At 41.3% G+C, this 11498-nt stretch overlaps 1 protein-coding gene across 1 annotated transcript; it reads left to right on the top strand.

Annotated features, from left to right (window-relative positions):
• The first annotated feature begins 1093 nt into the window (after window positions 1–1093).
• LOC124694974 (ACT domain-containing protein ACR10-like) lies at window positions 1094–4277 on the top strand. Its single transcript, XM_047227892.1, has 6 exons — window positions 1094–1578; window positions 1672–1905; window positions 2424–2529; window positions 3098–3434; window positions 3521–3805; window positions 3911–4277. The coding sequence occupies exons 1-6, from the start codon at window positions 1425–1427 to the stop codon at window positions 4052–4054; spliced, it is 1260 nt and encodes a 419-aa protein (XP_047083848.1). The 5' UTR covers window positions 1094–1424; the 3' UTR covers window positions 4055–4277.
• Window positions 4278–11498: the final 7221 nt, after the last annotated feature.

Here is an 11498-nt window from a genome sequence, read left to right as displayed (position 1 = left end):
GGACAGAGGTTTTCTGAAGTATTCAATAAAAAAAATATGTTTTAGTCACGACACTCCTTTTATTTAGCCTAACATCCAGTGAAATACAAATACTACTAGGAGCTACCCCTTGTTGAGGATTGCAAGTACCCTCTATGTTGAGGTTGCAATAGCACACGTACGGTGATCCTTGTTCCCAAAGGGTTGCAGAGGTCTTCCGGGTTAGAGCCGACACTCGAGACGTGTGCATAATAGGAAGTTGCTAGGCCTTTTGGTACCGCGCAAACACGTAACGACGGAGAGGTCCCCAATTGAAACCATGGCAACGATAGATCTGCATCACCTCCTAGTTGAAGGCGTTGTCTTTGTGTTGATGGCTTGTCATTGATTGGTGGATCCGACACACTCTTAAAAAATATTGTCCTACCATTTAGCGTACTCTCAAAAAGAAAATCTTGTCAAGTTGGACTCAGGCTATCAGCGTAGGTGTGTACTCACTTCTTAACGGGGTTTGTTGTGGATGATGCCGACTTGGTCCTAGGATTTTTCTGCCATGTGCTAAAGTAGTAAAGTGCCTCGAGCTTTGTTGGCTATTTCATGTATTCTAGTTTTTAGAGAATTTTTAAAACACTCCCTTTATAAGGTGTTTTGCTCTCGTTACCTCACCGATAAAATTATGGTTGTAGGTGGTGGACGGATAAATCTTCAACACACTTTTATGGACGGAGGGAGTACTTCTCCGATGTTCGATAAAATTATGGTTGTAAGTGGTGGATGGATGAATCTTGGATGCACTTTTATGCACGAAGGGAGTACAAAGTTTTATTTTCTCATTTTCGGCCACATACAATTGTATCTTTTTTTTGTGAAAGTTTGCATGATTAAATATCAAGGCAATATGTATACGCCTAGTTTTTTTTTTCTGAAATTTTGAAATACGACTTTTGAGAAGCATGGAAATTTAGATTCATGTGTAGCATGTCTACCATGATATTTTCGGGGAGGTGACACCTTTTAAACAAAAAAACAATGTGTTGTATGTAGGCTGCCGGAGTGCTAGTTTTATATATGACCTCTATTGTTAGTTGGCTGAACGAACGCACGCACGCAGCAGACAAGACCCGGACCTGCTTCCAGTACCAAAGGGATTTGGGATAATATCCTTCCGTATCTTTGCCATCCAATTATGCCAAGACTGAGCGGCGAATCCTCTCTCCAAGATTCCTCGTCTCCTTCCCTTCCGGTGACAAAGATCCCCCTCCCGCCGCCGCCGCTCCCGCCAATCTTGTCTCCCAACCCATAAGTAGTGGCGGACTAAACAAGTCGAATTTCCCTTCGCGGAGCAACCCAAGATTTCTTCTTGCACAGCCTCGATTTGGTTGCTTCTGCTCTGCTGCCCCCGATTCCCAGAGAGAGGGAGAAAAAGAGGCAGTTGATAGCTAGGGATGGGGGTACCCAGCGACGAGGTGGTCCAAATCCAGCACCCAGACGCCGCCGACGACCCGACCGTCGTCACCGTCAGCTGCTCCGACAAGACGGGCCTTGGATGCGACCTCTGCCGGGTCGTCCTCCTATTCGGCCTCAACATCCTCAAGGGAGGTCTGTCTGTCACTCCTCCACCAACGCTCTCAAGATTCCATGTTTTTTTGCTTATGAACTGAAAAAAAATGGTGTGTGCTATGGGTGTGACAGACATGAGCACGGACGGGAGGTGGTGCTACATCGTGCTGTGGGTGGTGCCGAGGCGGCGGGGGAGGGGGCCCATGGCGTGGGACCTCCTCAAGGAGAGGCTCGTCGAGCTCTGCCCCGCTGCCGCGTCCTTCGGCTTCGACAGCTCCTACCTCGAACCAGATGATCTCGCCCCCGCCGCGCCACAGGTCTTCCTGCTCAAGTTCTGCTGCTTCGACAGGATGGGCCTCTTGCATGGTATAGTAGATTTCAGCTCCCCACTTCATATCTTTGACTCGAATTAGCTATATTGTTGTTAATTAATGTTAGCTCGATATCGCCGCAGCTACGAGGCGCTCAATCTGATGTCGATGCCGTTTTACAAGAAAGTAATACGGCACTAGTGTGTACTATCAGTGGAAAGCATGTGTTTACCTGCCTCACTTATCTGATCAGACAACCAACCTACCTGATTACAATGACCAATGACTGAATTCATTTCTCGAGTTAGACAGAATTCATGTTTATATTCTGTAGTCATTATGCCTTCCTGTTATTCAGTTTCATCTTGCACTTATGTTGTTTGGTTCAATAACACCTTCCAACCCTGGTACTTTGTTCGAAAATATTAGTGAACTTAGGATGCCTAGTCATAAAATGGAGGTTTAGATGGACATGTTATAGAAATATATTATTTTTGTCAAAGGGTACAGAAGGATTTAACCGTGTTAAAAATATCTGATCCAGACTTTTGCTGGGAATTCTTTGTTCTGCAGACGTGACACGTGTGTTGTGCGAGATGGAACTCACAATTAGAAGGGTGAAGGTCTCCACCACACCCGATGGCAGAGTGATGGATCTTTTCTTCATCACAGATGCTAGGTCAGTTTCTAATCCTGATACATCATTTTTGTGTGTTGATTTTAACTAACTGCTGCTTAAACAGTGTTTCTGTTTCACAAGTGGTATATGAAAAACTATCCTTCTGATATTATGATGAGAATATATGATCCTCTAAACTGGTCACTACTATTCTGGGGCAGTATGACGCTGTTCAGTCATGTTTCTATAATGTAATCAGACTATCTTCAGTTGTGTAATCATGTTTAGTAAGGTCTATACTCTAAACTGGTCAACTACTATTCAGTATACCATTTAAAATATTCCCTACGTCCCACCAGTATTGTCTCAACTTTATCAAAATTTAGATGTATCTAGACACTATCTAGTAGGTAGATCCATCCAAATTTTAACAAAGTTGAGACAATTTTGGTGGGACGGAGGGAGTATAAGAGTTGTGTGGTTTATATCTTGTCAGTTCCATATTTTGAAATTTATGAGTTGTGTGGTTTGTGTTTAGTAAGGTCCATCATTTTCAACATAAGCATGATATTCCTTTGTGAAGGTAGATGAATGGATACCTCATGCATACTTGTGCAAATGTTTTCAGGGAACTACTGCACACAAAGAACAGAAGGGAAGAAGCTTACGAAAGACTTCAGGGTGTGTTGGGTGACTCGGTGACAAGCTGTGAGATTGATTCTGCAACAGAAGACATGTCTTGTTGCATCCAAGCTTCCGCTTTGCTGTCGCCACATGTCCTCGAACAGATGTTTGACATAGATCTAATAGAGGGGCAATTGAGCCACTCAAGGTCCAACAGTTGCCTGTCGGTCACAATGGACAATTCCCTCAGCCCCGTACACACCCTTATTCAGATCCAGTGTGTTGACCATAAGGGCCTCGTATATGACATCATGAGAACATTAAAGGACTGCAGCATCCAGGTAACAACAGTAGAACCTAAAATACATCACATATTTTCTCTATTCTTTCGGATATATAGTGACTAGGGAAACCTGTTTCCTATCAGATTTCCTATGGCCGATTCTACGCGGGCCAGAAGGGCAGGTGCGAGTTAGATCTGTTTGCGGTGCAATCAGACGGGAAGAAGATCCTCGATCAGCAGAAACAGAGGACGCTGTGCTCTCGCCTAAGGATGGAGCTCCTGTGCCCACTCCGCGTGGCACTAGTGGACCGTGGCCCTGACATGGAGCTACTGGTGGCAAACCCGGTTGAAGTGTCCGGGAAGGGCAGACCACTGGTGTTCTATGACATAACCCTGGCTCTCAAAAATCTTCACAAGCGGATCTTCCTGGTATGCAGTCAATTGCCTATCCATACTCGTATCTAACAGCTACAAACTAGTACCTAACATAACAAGAGATGTATCCTTGAGATAACAATGATTATATGGTTGCAGGCCGAGATTGGGAGGCATGTGGTGGATGACAGGGAGTGGGAGGTGTACCGGGTGCACCTGGGCGAGCACGATCACGAGCTCTCGTGCTCGGCGCGGAGCAAGATTGTTGATGGCGTCATGAACATGCTGATGGGTTGGGACTGATTTCACAACCTGTACACTTCTTAACATAATGCAAAATACCAGCGTTTTTGTGTGTAAAGCACCATCGACTCAGTGTACAGAGAGATGTCGATGGCTGCTGCTGTAATTAAGTTGTTTCTCACTGGCTAGTTAGGTCAGATCAGGTCACGGACTTGAGTCTGAAACAGTAGTAGTGTATTTGTGCCTAACTGATAGACGACCACAGCAGGGCAAATTAAGAAAGTGTTGCCATTTAGATTGACAGTATTATTTTTGCTTTGCTTATTAATTTATTCTGTGTTTTGGACCTGCAACAACTTTTATTTTGTTGTTCACAAAAGGGGAACTTGAAAACGAATACTAAAATCTTCTGCGCTTAACAGCTCAGCAGCTACTGTAGCGCTATCTCAATTAAGTCGGACGGTTTCACATCTTCAGAAAGGCAAATGTTAGGCTATGTTGTGATCAACAGGTGAACCTAAAAAATCTAGAGCAAGCCCTTGAGGATTCAAGGTAGAGAATTGTAATATCCCAGATTTAGAGGCAATAAAATGAGAGAACACCAAAGTGTGCACTGCATTCATGCGTAGAAAATCCGGAGAATTTCCGCGCTTTCAAATAAAACTTACCACAGTAACTGAAGTTTACTTGACTTGCTGGAATTGAAGTTGATCATCAAGTCAAGCGCTATAAACTTCACTGTGATCTTTGCTAAAACCTATTTTGGGTCGACATAATTTGATCCATAGGTTGGATCGAAAGGAACTAGAATTATTACACAACACTTTAAGTGAGGATCAAACACCAAATCCTATAAAGGATCATAACATGGTATTCCTTACAACAACAAATTCTTTAAGAATCAAACCCTAACTTAATAACACTTAAAAGTTAGCAACTACCTTTATGTGTAAGTTAATTCACTTATAAATAAGGTAAACCATAGGGTCTAAATTGAATAAAAGCCACACATTCTTATTTAAGTCATAACTTATTCAATATATGGAGTATCATAAAACTAAATCCGTTTACATTACGAATTATAGTCCAAACTATTTGTATAAAATTAACTATGAGTATTTTGAAACTCATATGATCATGCTTTGTGAAATCAAACACCAACTATCCAAAAGTGAGGAATAACCCTCAACCTTGACCTTTTGACCAATATTATAATATAAACAATTAAATATGATATAGTGACTCATCAACAATAATAAAACCATCCACAAGATATTTAGTAACAAATGTCACTTGGCTATCCAAACATAAAGCATATGAGAGGATAATCTCTATGCCACCTAGGATGAAAATATCTACATGACTTGCATCCCAAGCTTTGCCACCTCATGCCCAAGGGATTGCTATGAATAAGGGCATGCCAACCAAGCACCTTACTCATCTAACCAACACAAGAGTCACCACCTATGTGTCATGATACAAGAGCTTTCCCAAGCCTATAAATAGAGCCACACCCTTCATCCATATGATCACCTTGTAGAATGATACAAGGAAGCAAACACATAGAGCCACTCCATGTGAATTAGCTAGGATCAAGATGAAGAAGCTAGGAGGTGGAGGCATACCACAAGATGCAGGTTAATCAGATTTCCTGAAGAACAAGCTACATAAGTTACCAAGGTAGAATTCCTAGGTAGACCATATTTTTAGAGGATCATATCATCATCTCTTAAGTAGGACCTTAGGCTATTCCAAGATATTGAGAAGTGAGAGAAGATATAATATTAACCATAGCCATGTCCATACAAGAATACTAGAATAGTACTAAACTTAGTTGTTCAAGACAACATTTGATCTTGGAGGTGACAACCCTATTCCAATAGCAATACCTTAGGAAACCAATTCCATAATCATCACAATTTGGTATTAATTATAAACCCTAGGAATCTAGGATGAGTGTGATGAGAGGAATATTAAAGAGGGATTAGTGAGGAATGAGTGGACCTTGTTTAATGCATGATTATACCTTGTAGATAGAAATGATAAGTTAAACCATGTGATTACTAGATCTCATCTATCATATAAAATAAGAAGTATATCACTAGTAGTTAACCCCAGACCAATCCTCGTGCATTGTATGGAGGAGTAACCCTAGCTAGCCAATAAAACATAATCAAAGCTCATGCTTATACCCAATTCTACCTTGTGTATCCCATGGGTAATCCCAAATAAAACCCTAGACCACATTTGAATCCAAGTACCAAATTGGGATCATGAAAAGAACCCTGCCATGCCTCATGCCTACTTATATTGCAATTTAATGAAGAGTATGCAAAACCCTAAACCTTTCACATAGGATTCACCTCACATAAAATATTATGTCCTAACTTGTGTATCATGAATCACAAGTATAAACCAAGCCATATATACTTAAGGACTAAATGCCATTTGGTGAGTAGAGTGAACCAATATCCAATTCTATTTTGCTTCCCAAGGAAATTGCTTTGTGAACCAAATGAAATAGTATTTTATAAAATAGAATCACCTTAGCAAGTGAATTGAATTTGATGAACTTAGGATTTATTTTAAATAATTCAAACAATTGTTTGCTAAGTAAGATTAGTGAATATAAAATTGATCCAAACCATCTTCTTAAACCCTAAAAACCATTATTCACATAAAATCATGAACCAATCCCATTTCCTTTACCATTTGCTAAACCCTAGCCATAATTAAAATATGTAAACAATCCATATTACTAAGTACTAGTAAAACCTAATCATGAGTTTATCATGCAGAGGTTATAAATTTTCAAACCATTGGAATATATTTGATTTCTAAATTTAAAAGCAATTGAGATGAACCCTAAAATAATATCTATTTGAATCTTAACTTGTACCTCATAAGAACAAAAATTAATCAATTATAAATGGTTGTTTAAAAACAAAACAAGACAGTGAGTATCATTATCAAATGGTTTTGATGTTCAAATAATTTAGAACCTGCAAAAGAAAACAGAATTCAAATTTGAATTCAAACAAGAAAATAGAAAACAAAATTCAAAACAGAAATTTAAAGAGAAAAGAGAGGGAAAGCCCTACCTTGCTTAGCAGCCGTAGCAGGCCATCGCAGCCCTCGTTGCCAACCCAGCCCAAGAAGGAAGCCAACCCAACCCGCTGTAACGCTTTGCGTTAAAGAAAGAAGGGAGGCGTCGTCGTCTTCCTCTCCGGGGACGACAGCACAGAGAAGAGCCCTGGCCACATCCTCGTCGCAGATAACCTCGGCCCGGACGTCGCCAAACCCTCCAGAACCGCACCCTGTCGATCCCGCGTCCGTCTTATCTTCAGTGCGTCCCGATTCGTGCCCAAACCGTGCACCTCACACACCGACACATCCCGGCCGTCTCCGTCGCCGTGCCGCCGCTAGAGATCTTCCCTAGCTCTATAAATACCCCTGTGGCATCGTCGTGTAGTCCTTGTTCTTCGCCGCCCTTCCAATCCCTCTCTAGTTCTCCCAAACACTCATCATCGTCTCAGCACTGCCGCCGGAGTCGAGGACGAATTCGACGGAGGAGACCACCCCAAACTCCGTGTAGTAGCTCGTTGGATGTGCCTGACGCCGTAGATCCTCCTGGCGGAGGGAATCGAGAAGGGAAGCTCGGAGCGACGCCAATTTCTGTGTTCCCTTTTCTCCAGCCATCGCCGGGAATTGCAAAATAGGGCCAGCTCTAGTCCGCCATCGACACCATCGACCACTCCAATTGCTTCCTGGTGAGATTCCGCACCTCTAGCACCCTCCAATCCTTCTCGGCATCGCTTGTAGCTCGATTTCGAGATTATACCGGCGTGCACCGCCGCGGAGACACACACCGGAGCTAGCTCCAGTGACCTTTTCGTGGCGGCGTCACCACTATCATGCTCAGTAGGAAGAGGCGATTCGTTTGGTATACTCCGCGCACTCGCGGGGTGGCCAGAACGCCGTCGCCGTCGCTCACCGGCGCGTCTCCGACGAAGTCGACGTGGCTGGTGGGGTCTCTGGGTATAGTTGACTGGTCTTTGCCCTCATGGCATTTGACCTGGTCAAAGGACCCACATGTCGGTCACTTGGGTTAGATCCAGGTCGTTATAAATAGTATTTCTCTTTATTTTAAAAACCAGCAAATTACTGAAACTTGGTCAAAATAAATAAAATTCATTGTTGCTCAGAAAAATATAAATAATATATCAAAATGCTCACAAAAATAAACTCTATTCAAATAAATTATAAAATAAAAATGTGTGTCAAAATGCCTTTTCATTTGTTTTAAAACAAATTTAAATTCAATAATTAGTTAAGTTTCAAAATTATATCTTAACTATTCAGTAAGAAAAAAAATGTTAAGATTAATTTTTTCAAATCATTTTTTCATTAACTTAAGATATTAGTGATAATTCATAAACCCTAATTTGTAGATTACTATTTTCCATCTTCTTTAAATGATAATAAAGCAAGAAAATACTAAAGTCTAATATTATTTTGGTAATCCAAAACTTGTTCACTTAAACAACTTTAGTTAACAAGTTAATTATTCTAAAACCTAATAACAATTATTAAACCCTAGTTTTTAATTAAACCTAAATATGAGTTACCCTAATTATTAATTTTTGTGAAAATTAATAAAATGCTAAAACCATTATTAATTTTGTTTCAAAGTAATTAGTTACCACACCTATATTGCCAATCATCATTTTAGGAGTTGTACCATAATTTAGAAACCCTAGTTTCAATTTGAGTAAGACCTTGATCCCATTATTTCATGTGATCATTCCACCTTAGAAGCAACTCTAAAACCCTAGTTATGTGTCACATGTGATCATGTGAGATTTACTTGACATATTGAACCCTAATAAGCAACAGTTGAATGCATGCTTATGATCCACTAGCATAAAACCAAGTCCCATGAGATTATCATTTCATGTCCCTATTCTTAATTAATACCTATATGATTCACTAGTGCCACCTATATGCAAACCCTAGCTTGTTAATTAGAGTAGTGCCATTGATCACCACTCCTATATACCACACCATTAGAATCAACCTCAACCATCAAACCCTAGTAGAACCATAATGATGAACCCTAGTACCAACCTTGTGTAATAATTCACAACACATGTTCCTATCCCACTAAACCCTACTTAGAAAGTAATAAACCACTTAGCTTAGAAAGCATTAGTGATTCCTTAATAAAACAAATAGGAAGTTATAGTACACCTAACTCATAGCATTACCTTGAACCATCCTTTGATATAATGTCTAGGAGAAACCATAGTTATAAATCTACTAATACTTGTTACTTGTAGACCCATTTTACTTAAGAACCAACTAGTCCCTAATGATGAATCCAATAGTAAACCCTAGAAGCCAGAGCTCCTATGTATAGTAGTTCCTGTTCTTATTTAACCTGTTCTTCAAAAGTTATTCTTTCGAAGTATAATATAAGTAATCATCAACCATGTTCTGTAGAACTTAAAATTGACAATTTTTCTTTACATATTAATCCACTACTATACTTTGTGTATATGCTTGTTATGTTGCCTCATATTACTTGCTTATAATAGTAATATAACCAAAACCTAATAATAACCTTGTTTGAGAACCATTCTAAAAGTGCAACACACCCTAAAGAAATCTTTACAACTCATCAATCCTAAATCATCGGGATTAGGTTACGCTCGGAACGATTGCATCTCATACTATGCATTATAGCATCTTTGCCGCTTTTAAACATTGTCCTTACCGGACAATGATGGTATTTCAGAATTTGGAGTTCTCACGTATCGAAGCTTTTGCCTGCATAATCTTGCAGTCAAGAAAGGCAAGTTCATCGCTTGCTCATGTCATTTGATTATTTTTATCAAACTATATGAAAAGTATTATACTTATCACTCTTGCATTGAAAAGCAAAGTATTATTTTACAATTATGAATATGACTATGTGGTGGGCAATGGAACCATGGTATGTGATGATATGGTGGAGGTTCCATTGCATGGGTACTACTCATCTAGGACTAAGTACCAATGCCGTCCAGTGATTCTAGCGCCGTACATATCGCGTTGACCATAAGATCTATAATGGCTCTAGGGAATCCAGCTGTATCTTTTCCCTCCTGCACGCCAACGGACTTGATAGGGCCTGGCGGGGTGTTGGGAGAACACTGTCGTAGGTTGGGAAATCCTTTGGATGAGAGGCTCTACCGTCTATGAGGGATTGTCCATAGTACACCGTGGGTAAAGCCGTATGAACGGGAGATGTCTACCGGGGGTGTACGGATGGACAAAAGGTGGGTTTGCAGGGTCGCGGAGAAGGCAGTGTGGGCTTGGATCTTCTTTCCTGGCCTCACACCAAAGGAAGTGTGAACGGGGGCAAGTCCTTGCGGATGGCAAAAAGGATGAGATCTCTTATGGGAAAAGTAACGCACCTCTGCAGAGTGTATCAATGTCGTCGTGGCGAACGAGCAGATGCCATGGGATGGCTTAAGTTGGGGCCGAATGGGCGCTAGAGGATTCGGGGGAGGGTTTGTGACTAGATGGGATGAACTTCCGGATGCTTTCCTCAAGAACTCAGCCAAAGGCAGTGATACAAGAAGAAACACACAAGGAAGAACTCTGCTCTAGATCACTTTCTTCATTGATCTCAACAGGATATAGGTTTTTGGATACAAGGTTCATCTAACCATCGACCATCCCGGATACGGGTGTGCCCCCTCTCCTTATATAGGGGAGAGGGTGGCTTACAGAGCAAGAAACCCTAACGACATCTTTGACTGGACAAACTACTTTACAAAGCTACTTTAATCATGGATGATGCCGGGGTCTTCTTTAATCAGGGAGGTTGATGTCCTCCGGCTTCTTTCAGCGTCATCTTCCTCTTTGGCGCCAGGGCTTCGTTTAAAGCTACTTTGCTTAGCTCATCTTTGTCCTCTAGCTCTGAAGAGAATCTTTGACCAGTCCTGCCGACATGCTCTTCTTACCGGTAGCCCGGTGTCTTCTTTATCCGGTTCCGGTATACCCCTCCTGGGGATACCGGCTTAGCTTTACTTAGCCAAACACCTATCTTTGTGCTCCGGTACAAACATTAAACCGGTATCTTGATGGCTCAAACCATCCGGTTTGGCATGCCTTTGGCATACTGGGGGTCATCCCCCCAACATTAGTCCCCGAAGCTGGTATAGTCTGGTGGATTCTATCCAACAGACCATGCCAGGTTCTCATATCTTAAGATACCGGTTTAATCTTTCCGATGGTTAGCTTGGATCCGGCATCTTTGCCCGGACTCACGTCTTCTCTCTTTGCAAGGTATTTTCCGGTATCTTATTCTCCGGTATCTTAGTGTCAACACCCGGATTTTTAAGTCCAGATGCCTATTATGCCATTCCTCGCAATCCCAGGAATATTGTTTTTGCGAGACATAATAGATTGATATCACAACACATAATCGTCTTACAAATAAAGGATCACATGATCC

This window comes from Lolium rigidum, chromosome 3 (genome assembly GCF_022539505.1).
Source record: "Lolium rigidum isolate FL_2022 chromosome 3, APGP_CSIRO_Lrig_0.1, whole genome shotgun sequence".
Taxonomy (NCBI): domain Eukaryota; kingdom Viridiplantae; phylum Streptophyta; class Magnoliopsida; order Poales; family Poaceae; genus Lolium; species Lolium rigidum.
The sequence above is the reverse complement of the archived record's forward strand: the minus strand, read 5'-3'. Positions and strand labels throughout refer to the sequence as shown.

What these genes read in the sequence shown, in the direction of transcription:
- LOC124694974 (XM_047227892.1), top strand. Translation starts at nt 1,425, where the DNA reads ATGGGGGTACCCAGCGACGAGGTGGTCCAAATCCAGCACCCAGACGCC. An exon ending in CCTCAACATCCTCAAGGGAG is followed by an intron (nt 1,579 to 1,671) that starts GTCTGTCTGTCA and finishes TGGGTGTGACAG; the next exon opens with ACATGAGCACGGACGGGAGG. An exon ending in TTCACAAGCGGATCTTCCTG is followed by an intron (nt 3,806 to 3,910) that starts GTATGCAGTCAA and finishes ATATGGTTGCAG; the next exon opens with GCCGAGATTGGGAGGCATGT.